We start from the raw sequence: 13,398 nt of genomic DNA, 5'->3' as shown, positions 1-13,398 counted from the left end.
GGCTGCCAAAAACCTGTAATGGATACAGAAAGGAAGTAACATGGAAAATAGGAATTTAGCGCTCCCAATTCACCACAGCACTGTTGCATGAGGTGTAGAAGGAAAGTTCAGTAGGGAATAAACCCCAAATCAGGCCCCCAAGTGGCGGGAACTGGAGCAAAGGGAGCAAATAGGGACAAAGGCCCATGGCCAATCATACTGACAACTGATACTCAGGAATCCCTAGATATAAGGTGCTACAGTCATCTCATCTAGAATTGATTAGTGCAAGAATAAGTTTGAGAGTGCTCAGTATTCAGAAATAGGAGAATACATTTAAACAGTGAAAGTTCAAATCAAAAAAGAGGTTTTTGTGACCGCTCCAAACTGGAAGTTCATATTAAGATTAGATTTCAAAGGAACCCAGTGATTGTTATAGGATTATTGGAACAGAATGACCTCCGTTTTCCCTGGGATCAAAGATCTCAACCTTCGCAAAAAAGGTGGTTATAGTAATGACATAGGTTTCTCCAATTCTGAACTCTGAAATAGACCTGGGTGTTTTCAGTATAGGATTGAAACATCAGACCATACCTCCTAAAAATCATCAGCAATTGTCACAAATAGATATTAAAGAGTAAGGGGCGTTGGGGGAGGCGTGGCTTGTGGACCCTGCAGATGACATGTAACTAAGTAGACACAAATGGACCCAGTCTTACCCATTGAGGTTCACCACCTGAAAATGATTGAAACCATTTTAAGGCATGATCCGATATGCCTACCATATTGTATAATCGGACAAGAAGAATGTTGTGTTCCAATGTGTCCAATGCTATCAAAGGTCTAACAATCCTAACATGATAGCTGCCCCTTGATCAGCAGATAACTAAATGCTACCCCATACAGTCAAAAGGACCAACTCAGTACTGTGATTGGGGCTAGAACCTGAGCATGGCTTCAATAAATGCATGCAATTGTAAAGTAAGAACCTGTTGCAGGATGTTTGAGGTGCACAGTAGTATTTCTAAATACTACAGGGTCTAGAGACGGTCTCTTCAAGAGATAGATTATGGATTATTTCAGTGGATCAGGAACAAATCCCTCATGGAGAGATTTGTTTGTAAAGTTGCTATCAAATCTGCAATGGATTTAGCTTCCGTTTTGGGTAGCAGGGCTGGTAAGGAATTGTTTGAACAGCGTGTGGGATGTAGTTTTTTCAACTATGGTGGACATGTATGCAGTGGTTGAAGTGGGTGGCAACGGTCGGGAGCGGTGCTCCTCTACTTCTTTTAATTAAGTGTTGCTGTGCTGTACTTTTATTTTAAAAAGAAACCGTTCCGGAATGGTTTCGTTTTAAAATAAAAGTGTAGGAAGAAGTTGAAACTTGCATTTTCAGTGCACTGCACAGGACGTTCCTTTAAACAGCAGGCACATGTGTTTTGGGGTTTGTATTGTGCATGGGAGGGGGTGTGGCAATGAGGTTTGTGGGGAGCGGTGCAGGCCAGCTGGGAACATAATTCCACTACTTCGTTTCGTACACTGCGACCACTGCATGTATGATATTCCGTCCCTATGAAAGTCAAGCAATGCCCCTACAGAAGATGTGGCTGCATGAACGCTAGGCAACACAGAAGCGAGAAATCCATCTCCTTATGCAGCTTTTCGGTTCACAAAATCACATTGTATATCAACCCCCTTTTTAATAAAGCATGCGTTCAAAGATTGGCCCAAGTCCCCCGAGATCCACGCGGACGGCAATTCATGAGAAGTTCTCAAATAATCCTGAATGAATTGGAAGGTTTTGCTATGATTGTTTTTCACTTTACTAATCTCTTTCTGAATATGCTATTTCTTTGCATCAACAATGGCCTTTTTGTAATTCGTCTGTAAGTTCTTGAAGGTCGTTAGATTTGCCTTTGTCTTAGTTCTTCTGCAGCTCCTACCCTCTCTATTAAGTTTGCTTTTCATGATTTTCAATTGAGGTGCGTACCATGGGGCACGTGTTTTTTCTCCTAGTTACCGACACAGTTGGTGCACGCAAGTAGGGAATAAGTTTCTGAATCAGCCCTATGTGTTATTAACTGCCTCTAAATTGTATTAGGAAAAGGAAACGGCAAAATCAGCAATTCCATGAACGCAGCAGCATAGCAAGAAACAGTGCTTTTTTCTATTGTCAAATTCGTCCAATGTGTGCTTGCACTCCAACCAGACTTTGGCCTCTTATACCAAAATACATTTTGCTTTACTATTATTTCTTCAAATCACAATGATGTACTTTTTGCTTTACTATTATTTCTTCAAATCACAATAATGTACGTGTATTGAAAGTACATGACTTTAACTTGCAGGCAGATCTCACACCATCGGAGACACAGCACCATCCCCTCATGGATCAGTGGTCTGCAATCGTTGTATGCAAACACGCTACAGCCGCAACCTCATCTTCTCATCAGGCTTTACAAGTCCCAAGATCATCTCGCTTTCAAAGACAGGAGAATGCAAGATAAATGGGACACATTGCCATTTGAAATGGCCGTCCCCTGGGCCCCGCTTCTTCGTAACGGGCTGGAAAATAATGGCTACAAATCTTCCAGGTGGACAATAGCCATGCTCTGAGATCCAGCCTATCGAGCTGAGCCCGAGTGTCCATTGATTGGAGGACCGTGAGGGGCACCTTGATTTACAGTGTGAACGATTGGCTGAGCAGCCCAGCCCTTGAGATGGGACCTGACCTTCTTTTGTGGACATAGACAGGGACCTGTGCTGTGAAAGCTCAAACAGAGGCGTTGCTAGGGGGTGGGAGGGTCAGGGGTCTTTTGGTTGTAGCCCCGGATAGAAGCCCAGGAGCTACAACCAAAAGGCTAGCTAGCCCCGAGTCCCGACAGTCTCAACATTAGCGTAGCCCCAGACATATTCCAGACCTAGCAACACCCCTGAGCCCAAAGAATCCAGGCAGAAGGCTTACAGGTCAACCAACCGACGGGTATTGGGGTGCGCACTATCCTATCACAGGCACACCTAAAGATAGACTTGAATACCCTACACTGAGCCCCAGTAAGGTGCATGCGCCTTACTGGGGCGCGACGCAGATTATCAGTAATGGGAATATGAATAATTGATAATGATAACCAGAGGGAAACGTTCGATGCATGTACCTTATCCAGAGTAGCTGCTCCCTCCACATTTAAATGCACCCCCCACCCAACTGCTCTCTACATTGTTACAGCCACTCTCTCTGTTATTTCAGTGCTCTGAATGAGTATGTAGCGCTATATAAGAAATACATTATTACTATTACAAGTAAAGACATGTGAAACTATAACGTTCAAATTGAACGTGTTCATTTTAAAATTTCGAATTTATCAAGCAGTAATACGTAATGATATAACGGTGCACTAGGCCGATTTTGGGATGCTGATGAAATGAAACGACCTTGATTTTTCAGAACAATTCTTCTCCCCTCAACGTGAATTTTGAAGCATTGTCAACACATTTTTGGTGTGAACGAAAATGTGACATTTATCTATAAAAAAAAAAGTCCGGTGCGCGTGCTTTACAAGTCCGGTGCGCGTGCTTTACATGAGAATGCGAAGGATCAAACATACTTATAATGTGACATTTACAGCCTATTTAATATTTGAAAAGGTATAAATAATTCTGCAAAAGCCACACGTCCTCTAGATTCCCAATGCTCTCAGAGGCCGAGTGCAGAGGGAGGGGCACTGTCTGACTTTCTATGGAGAAACAGGTGAAAGGGTCCCGGGCTACCCCTCTCTGAGGCCAATGAGACTGATGACGGACTGGTGTTGCTTCTGGTTCTGTGCGTAGGACACGTGATCTAGCAGTTCAGGAAGCACTGCTCTTGTGTGGGAAGGGACCAATACTGATTTGCATATTTTAGCATATTTTTTTTCTGCTGGCTAAATAATAAAGGAATGGGATGCTGCCTGGAGCCATTGCGAGTGGTGGAGATGGACTCCTACCTTTCCGCCTGTCACTGTTTCGCTGTTACAATGTCACCCCACAGGTATCTAAGTGTTATAGGTAGGCCCAGACGTCAGACCTGAGCCGGCTGTATGCAAGGTCCTGGGATGAAACGCTCTGATTACAGCCACTGGGACCTTGACGTGTCTTATGTTCCTGAGCGGAAGAGACGTGAGCAATTTATAAATTCATGATGGAATGTGCTTTTCGGGATGGCACACATACTTATATGTATGCAGATGTTCTGCTGCAAAGAAACCTTTGGAAAACCTGTTTTACAGAAAAAAATGCATAGCACTTTTTTCAGGTCTTCATTAAACTTAAGTGCAGGAGTAGACGGAGGCTACAATGATTTCTTATGAGCATTCAGGACGAATATACTCGCCCTTAGCACTTAAGGATTTAGGACTGTTGGCATTAGAAGACAACAGTACTCGTGACAAAATAATCAGTCAGCAAGATTTATATCAGAATGAAAAAAAAAAGTATTTTTCTTGGTCTCCACCAGAGAACATAAGCAATGGTTAGAGAGATAAATTCCACGGCACCTGATAATCTTGCACCAGATAATCTTTCACCAATGATGAGCCATTTTGCACCATTTCAAGGAATCTTGTGCACATATTTGTGCCGATCGACCGCTGCAAAATGTTTTTTTTTGCTTTGTCCAGTCTATGTAGTAGGAGTCTTTGAAATTGTTGTGTTGTGCATCTGCAGAGCCTCCCGCCCCATAAAATGGCTTTTCAAACACTAATGTGCGCTGCACGGACCAAACCACATCAATGGGGACTGCTTCACAGCACAACAGTCTGGACGTTCATTTACTATGACATTTATGAAACCTCCCGATTTCCATCCCTTATGGTGGCCTGAAGGATAGAGTTGCCATTTTCTGTTATTGTCCAGGTCTGACAAGTCTCATATATATATATATACATTTAATTTTAATAATTTAAAAAAAAAAATGTTAATCTGGTAATCATATCTCCTCTTGGTCTCCTTCTCTTCAATGGGCACCATTTCAACTAGCTAAGTCTTTTCTCATAATTCATGTAGTCCATAGCTTTAGTGCATTATCAGTGTGGCAGGCGGACAAAGTCAAGTCACTCTAAGCAGTGAATGCCCCACAGCTGTGGTCTGCTGCGATGTCCCCCCGCTCCCTTTGGTGCAACCATGAATTCCCTAGTGGAAATATATGACCAGGCCTAATATTGCAAACTAGTGTTTCTGCAGTTTCCCTGACCTGAGCCATCTTGGGGCACAACAACAAAGCAGTGTGGGTACTTTGTGTGCATGGGTGCAGTGTGAAGAGTATGGGCATATAGACAATGTGAGGGCAGTAGGGCACGTGAAAATATCATCAGACGCTTCAAAAGTGAGGTAACTTCGGGCAAGTGAATCCACTGTGAGGAACCTGGGGTGCATGGCAGACGGCCAGAGCAGTTCAGGGCATTGTAACAGACAATTTCAGGTGTTTGGACCACATGGAGAGGAAAGGCCAGGTGGATTGCGACATATGGCCAGACAATGTGTTCCAACCTGAAGTCCATGGAAACTGGAGAAGGTTGGGTCAATGGGTACTCTGTTTGGGTAACCTGGGTCACATGTACAGGCAGCGTGAAGAGCTTGGGCCAGAAGCGTAGGCAGTTAGTTCAGCTTGGAGACCGTTATTTGGACAGCACAATGACCTTGCTGTGCATCGACCATGTGACATGCTTGGGGCAAATGGACAGTGTGCAGATGAAGCAATGGCCAATTAGCAAAAAGCATGGCAAACTTGTAAAATATGGGGGGTGTGATGAGTGTGAACAGCCACAAAGCATGTCAGCCTCTAGCACCATACATCCCTCAGCCTTTGCAAACAGAGAAGCGATGCAGCTCACAATATGTGCTGTATGTTATGTCAGAGTCATATGTGCAGCATCACCTACAGACAAGGACAATGGGCCTCATTACGAGTTTGGGTTCCCTGAATGGGGAAATACCGGGCTATTCCGACCTTGGAGGGCCCGGTATTTCCCCTTTCAGGGAACCTGGACCCGGACCTTCCCCATTCCCATTCAAGCCCCCGTAGGATTCAATGGGAATGGGGAGGGAGCTAACAACGGGCCCGTTAATAACGGACCCGTTGTTAGCTCCCTGGTCCCCTCGCGGGACCCGCTCTGGACGTCTGGTGAAACCAGACGTCCAGAGCGGGTCCCACAAGGGAACCTCGTAATTGTGCGGAATGGGTTTTAACGGCGCTGGCACCTTTAGAGGTGCCGTTAAACCCATTCCGCCCGCCTCGTAATGAGGCCCAATGCATTTACACCACTACCACGTCCACCTCTTTTTCGCTGTGAGCAGTCAGACGAGATTGAAGAGCAACACATTTTTCACGCAGATGACATGTCACTTGTGCTCCATGATTCTGGCCAGAATTGAGGTAATACCAAAACATATCCGTTGCAAGTCAAATAGGTGGTTGCCTATTTGACTTGCAAGGGATATGTTTTGGTATTACCTCAAGACAGTTTTGTCTTAGCAATAAATGATTATCAGAGTCCTAAATGTTATGAGTCAGAGTGTAAGCTATCTAGGGTATTGTCTGGCAGTGGAAGCCTGGCTGTGAGATCATTGCCACTTTCATGAACCAGAGAGAGCCATGTCATTTCAACTCTAGAAAACTCCTGACATTCTCTGAGTCCCTCCATGAGGTAGTAAGGGCATAACAAAAACTCTACTGCCTCTGGTTCGTGCAGAATTCAATTCAGAAAACTGGTTCATCATCACCACTGGCTCCTGCTTAGAGAAAGATGCCCATCTAAAGTTATCCCAACAAAGCACACATGCTCATAGACTGATCTCTTCTTTCTGTGAAAAGAAATCCCTGCTTTACATCCCAAGCAGACACCTCCAATAGGCCAACTAGTACTGGCTCGGAAACCCTGCTCCCAAATGCGTGAGTGGCCCGTGCAGATAGCCCCTCGCAATGCAGGCCCTCAAACTCCGAATTCAACTGTACACCCACATTAGAGCACTTCACTTGAACCCTGAAGACCCTCCAATTCATGTTTCCTTTCAGCCTCAAGGAACTGCTGGACACTTTCTGCATTTGGCCGCAGATCAGCACCTATTGAATATCTAATGTGTGTAGCACATGCATCAGTGTACACATTAACTGAATAACTAAAACAAGTGCATGGTGGGCAGGCTTGTGTAAACCTTAATAGCTAAAAAGGATGGTGTGATAACTATGTAATACATCTCTGTTCGTCTGTCAAATTGGAGTGTCATGCCATCTTCTACATCATATACTGCTTGTGTCTAGAAGTATCTAGAGCATAAGTGTTGTGGTATCCCAATCTTACTTGTAATAAGCTTAACTCACTTGCTACTAGATTAAATAGTTGTTTTTACTGTTACCACAATAGCTGGAGCTTAGATTCTTTGTGTAAGAAGGAACACTCTCAAAGAATAACGGCAGCCCCCTGGACTACCAATCAGATGATATGAAACAGGTTTCGTAGGTAAGGTTTGAACGCATGTACCGATCCTTGTTTGATGTATGGGCATTTTTGATGTCCGGCTCGTGTTTCAACTGTTATATTAAGAAGAACAGAGGAGCAAAGGTATTCTCACTGTGTCCTATATTTAAGTGTCAAACTCTTTCTGCAGTAGATAAGAAGAGGACAAAGTATCTGACATGTGCAGTATAAATCAATCAGAATCCTGACCTCATTCGAAAAGGACATCAGAGAAACGTGGGATTCCAATTGGTGATAATGTGTCCCTTTTAATTAGTGAACATCCAGTCTAGAGACTACATTGTTGGGTGTGGAGCCAAGCGACTTGAATTCTAATTTGAGTTTCTTTCTTGAATTGCTATTGTGGTCCAGGGCCGAGTAACACACTCTTCTTTGCTTCATTTTTTTTTCATCTTACTCTACCAAATATAGGCTGAATGCGAGTTTAAAGACCTGCATTCAAGAAAGTGTACATTGAATGCCCTGGATTCTCTAGAATAATAAGTCTATAGCAGTTTCCATGCATCTAAGTGTGGCCGATCTCCCTTGGGACTTGCTTATTTCACCATACGGTTGGTTTCACCATTTGGTTTTACATGATCAATCTGCACTTTGTCTGCACTGTTTTTGCACTTTATCCCATACAGATAAATGCCACTCTAGGCTCCCTTTCACTAAATGTGTATTGTCATAAAAGGGCTACAAAGGCAATATTTGACTTGTTGCCAACTCAAATGAAAACGGGTCACATGCCTACTCACTCCCTGACGACACCTCAGTAGAATCGCTTCACCTCATAGAGCCACCGAAGCTCCTCGTCCAGGCAAAGGATCACACTCACCTTGGACTTCTCTTGGTGCAGCTCGATCTGGATGTCAGTCAGCTTAGTCCTGAGTTCTTCATTGGCTGCTTGGAGGGAGGCGACAAGGGCTTCGGGCTTCTCGCCCTTGCCGCTCCTCCATTTCTTCGACATGTTTGATTACGAATGTCAACTCGTCCAGTCTTTTGTTAGCAGTGTTTCAATGGACGAGGCCCATGCTTCCGTGAAGGAGACAATGTTGTTTCACATCCCGGGATGCAGGGTGCACAGGTCGCCGCAGCGGCTGCTTTCGGCACGCTGAAATAAGACAAACACATAAGAGCATAGAAATGGACATTGGCAATATCTGTTTTTTTACAGTAATAGGACGGTTACGATTGACAAGAAGCACCATACACAGAAAAAGACAATTACCAGTATTTTCATTATTCCTACTATTCTTATTATTATTAGCCATACCAGTGGCATTGATATTTATATTTGTGTACTGTTCTTTAGATTGTTACATTACTAATTATCATTTTTGTTATTAATGTTATTTATCATTAGTAGTAGTAGTGTAGCTAATACTATTATTATTTCTGATGTTGCAAATATTGCAAATAATAATAGTGTTGATTATGTATGACACATGTTATTATGACTAATATTTGTTAGTATTGCCATTGCATTCTTAGCATAAGATTATTGTAAATATGAATACGCTTTATAATAATCATTATTACTATTATAAGTGGAATAACAAAGGAACAACTAGGATGGATTTATTTAACTGAAGAATCTGGTGCTGAAGTTTGCAGACTTTAAGTATTAAGCATATCTTAAGTACACAAGTTCTAAAAGAGAGCATTTATAGGTATGATTTATTCACTGCCAAAATATATAAGTATAATAAAATAATCAGATTAATTCAAACAAATTAAATCACAACATTCAGGCATGTCTGATCATTACAGAGCAAATATATTCTTCTCATGGTTTAATTTATAATGGCCCCAAAATAGAATTTGTACACAAACATAATTCTAAAAGTTAAGTTTACAATAATAAAAGCGGGTAAGTGGAGGAAAAATAAGTGAGTGAAAGTTAGTTGTGACAATGACAACACAGGGTATTTAGATAAAAGGAGTCTGTGGAAACAAAGGGGAGGCTCAGGTCTATCATGTAACTTTCAGGGGAGTGTTTCAAAGAGACTGCCTCAGCCAAATTGGTAACAGCCTCCAGAATCTATACATGTCTCCTGATCAAGGTTTTGGCCAGTATGGGGAGATTCCTTTAGACTGGCCTTCTTCAGGACAGATCATCCTTAAACGAGATCTCCTATTTTGGCAGGGATAAACAAAGAGAAGTACAGTTGCTTCATGTGTTCACCGTTTTGCAATGCATTTCAGGTCCTTACACAAGCCTCCTCGCATTTTAGAGAATCTTCACTTTTCTTTATATTTAAACTTTGTGGCAGGATTCTTACTAAGAGTTGTTTGGATGGCTGCAGAGAACAATAGAAGCAAAGATATTTGGAAACTTTCCAAATTAATTCTGTACAGAATTCACCAATTCTAGGTCTGCAGTTGGACAGAAATGTAAAACTGCAATTGCTACAGCATTAGCACTTCCTTAACTCAAAATTGGTGATACAGAAAATAGGTGCAATTGAGCACATACAGATCTGGGGGTTTAAGTTGCATGCTTTGCCTAGCCGGTGGATGCAGAACTCCTGTTGGTGGAGTACAGGATTGTCTACAAACAAAATAAAACAAGATATTTCTGAAAAACCGAAATAGCCACTGGAATCAAAGTAGTAGAAAACATTTTTTTATGCTCAATTAGTGACGTGTAGAAGAAGTAGGGTATTAGGCACTACAAGGACTCCGTTTTACTTTGCTTGTCGGCCAAGCAGGGACTTGTTTTCACAAGTCTGCAGTTGCTGTGGGTTAGTGTACACATGCAGGTAGCACCAACAAAAAAGGCATCAGAATTGCTGGCTTTCTCTCTCAGCATCTCCCCATTTCCAGGCAGCCATTTTACCTCATTTGGATCCAGCACATTCACTAGATATTCCTATGGCAGATTAAGAGCAAGTAGAGTGCAAAATAGGGCCAACATAGATGGTAGCAAGGAGGAGGGGTGATAAGACAGGAATTTTGGCGGCTAGTCCCCCATAAACACACTGCTGTAATATGTCCTACACTGTGAGTTGCGATAGATCCAAGAAGTGAAGGTGAGCAGAAATTAAACAGCACTCTCAAACCCGTTGAGGACTCGATACAGGGGCCAGGGGCGTAGACAGGGTAGGGCCTGAGTGGGCAAGACCCACTCAAAATCTGTAAATACCCACTGCGCAAGCTCAGTGGGCATTTACAGATGTCAATGTCGCCGGTCTGCTAGCACCTCGTTTTTATTATCTTCAAATCATTGAAGGCAGGAAGCTGTCTATACATTATTGCAGGAATAAATGGTGTGCATGTGCACAAAAGTAATGGAGTTGGAAATATGTGAGCAGGGTTTCCATTCAACTGCATACATTTCAAACTCGCATCAAGATGTTATTTAGTATATGAATTTAGCTTCATAGGTTTAAAGTCAGACCCATTTCCAGAAATGTATTTTTGTAAGTCATGATCCCTGGTAAAATGAGAATAAAAGAATTTAAGATATAAGATGAGATTGCTGTTAAATACTGTGCATTATAGTGAGATAAAACACCCAATACATGTGTTGATTTCCTTTGACTATTGATAATGCTTTTCACCTAAGAATATTTGCAAGCCTCATAGGCAGATGGTTTATTTTAAAGCACAGTCCATAAAAGAAAGAGGATTTAAGTAGAAACTAGCAGGGTTTGCTCTCCCGCTCGTCTGCGCATGTCAGGAACCACAGAGCTCTCCCTGCTTCCTGGTTCCTGTATGCGTGGAGTGTGTCTTGTTAAGTCTGGCGGGAAACAGGAAAGGAACACATTTTTTGTCTGTGTGTATGTGTGTGTGCGAGGATAGCATGTTTGAATGTATGCATGCCTGTGAAGGGGTGTCTACATAAAATGCATGTTGTATGTATGTTTTCTTACTCTGGTATGGCATTTCTACTGATGTCAAGGTGACTTGCTGACATTTGTGAGCCCGCAAGGCAATGTTTACTTACAGTGGCTTTGCATTTTTTACTGGCGTTAGCGGCAAATACAACATGATGAGTTTTCATAAATGGACTGGGTGCATTGTGTAGCCAGCAAGGACATGTTTTCTTACTGTGGCACAGCTTTTTGTATACTGGCATTAAGGCAAAGATAACAGGAGTATATTGTTTGGAGATTCTGACAAATACTGGCAGTGCCAGCATGAACATATTTTGTTATAGTATCATTACTTGCATTATGGGCAAAGCAAACGTATATGGGCATAACCATGTTTTTTACACTGACATAGAACTGGCATATATTGGGCAAAGGCATTATGAACATGTGCTAGAAAATGCTCCTGTGCATTGTTGGTAACTTGGCATCAAATGGATTTTGTAATGTCTTACCTATAAAACCGCTTGTAAACTGTGGTTTTGTACCTAATTTGTTATAGAAATTACACTGTAAAATCCACTGTTTAACAGAGATTTTAAAATAAACCTCTGGCACGATAAACCCACCAAACCACCCTTTGTTGGATTGGTCTGTCTCGCCAGTGGGGTCGTTGTGGTAGGGCCAGAAAGGGGGGGCACTAGTCTCTGATTCAAATGGTTGTGCCTCCCCCTTGTGCCCCACCCATCCACGGGCGGCAGGTGAAGACCTGCCCTGGGAGTGTTGCCAAGTCTGCTTAAAGTGGGCTAGTGGAATTTGTAGCAAAGCCCATTACACCTCACGGCTGATCAGAGCACCTTGACTTGCCAGCAGGCAGCCCTATAACAACCTGCATTTGTGGCCTTAATGACCTGCAACTACTCCTTTGTCTTACCAGCGTGCCCTTCTTCTTGCAAATGTTTAAGCATTTGGCACTGATGAGTTCTGTATTCTGAAAGACTCCTCACAGCTGGCTTATCTAGTATGTGGGTATCCACTTGCAAGATATTCACACAAGAAAGCTTCCTTTTTCGAAGTTAGAAACTAACTCTACTACTTTAACATGGAAAAATCAGATTGCTTTATCGGGATAGTAAAAAGTTGCACAACAACAAGCTAGAGGTTTGTGACAGATGTAATCTTTATCCTAGTGACTTCACTAAAAAATACTTTTTTGTGATTCTTAAAGTGAGAAAAGTACAGTTGTGTAAAAGGAAGACATGTTTCATGCTTACAATATTTTGCATTCTGCAGCTTCTACTTTTCAGGATGTGGAAAATAGAATTTCAAAAATATTCTTTTGGATGAACATGTCTCACTGAGAATGTACATATTGCAAGGTTACTTTAATGTGATATATGCTTATTTTGCAAGTAAACTTTCAGAACTCTCAATTTCCACTGGCCAAGCTTGAGAAGAACATCCAGTCCTTGTTTTTAGCACTTTGGACTCTGGGACTTGTATTTTTATCTTTCCCATTCGAAATTTAGGAAATCTACAGGTCTCAGAATTACAAGCATAAACAGGACTGGATAGCCTTCTCACGCCTGGCCATGGGAAACGTGATCGCTCTAATTGGCATTATTATTATAGGCTTCGAAATCCAAAACGTACATATTTGTACCAAGTTGTGCTTGAAAGTTATGTGTTCAATGCCTAAACTGTAGAATGGGCTAAAATCCCAGTTTCACAGCTCAACCAAAGGTTGTGATACTGGGCAAATAATGTAATCTCTTCATGTATAGAGGAGAGACCTCAGCAGAGCCAACAATAATGTCCTCCTCTATTGCTGCCAGTCACCAAAATGTCATGGTCCATCCATATGATGGTCCCACAGGAGAATGAGTAAAACCTTTTTGCTATGCCCTGTTATCCTATGTTATCGAGACTTATATAGCACACAGTCTACCATTTTCATGTTTTTTTAGGTTTTCAGGATCTTCAAGAGGTGGGGTAGGGACACTAATGCAGAAGCAGGGCAAGGATGCCTTTTTACAGTGTTGGAGTGTGCATGATCTGAAAAGGTAGGGTTCTCTGTGGTGTGCACTTTTTATATATTTTGTGAGTTG

General features: G+C 42.2%; 1 protein-coding gene across 2 annotated transcripts in view; it reads right to left on the bottom strand.

The window, feature by feature from the left end:
• The window catches only part of JAKMIP2 (janus kinase and microtubule interacting protein 2), a 562,748-nt gene that overhangs the window by 261,853 nt on the left and 287,497 nt on the right, over positions 1-13,398 (bottom strand). For both annotated transcript variants that reach the window (XM_069652427.1, XM_069652428.1), the window contains exon 3: positions 8,311-8,586. In XM_069652427.1, coding sequence (XP_069508528.1) covers positions 8,311-8,442 — 132 coding nt within the window. In that variant the 5' untranslated portion in view covers positions 8,443-8,586. The remainder of the gene's footprint in view (positions 1-8,310; positions 8,587-13,398) is intronic.

The sequence above is a fragment of the Ambystoma mexicanum genome, chromosome 3p (assembly GCF_040938575.1).
Source record: "Ambystoma mexicanum isolate Mex_15411 chromosome 3p, UKY_AmexF1_1, whole genome shotgun sequence".
Classification (NCBI taxonomy): Eukaryota; Metazoa; Chordata; class Amphibia; order Caudata; family Ambystomatidae; genus Ambystoma; species Ambystoma mexicanum.
The sequence above is the reverse complement of the archived record's forward strand: the minus strand, read 5'-3'. Positions and strand labels throughout refer to the sequence as shown.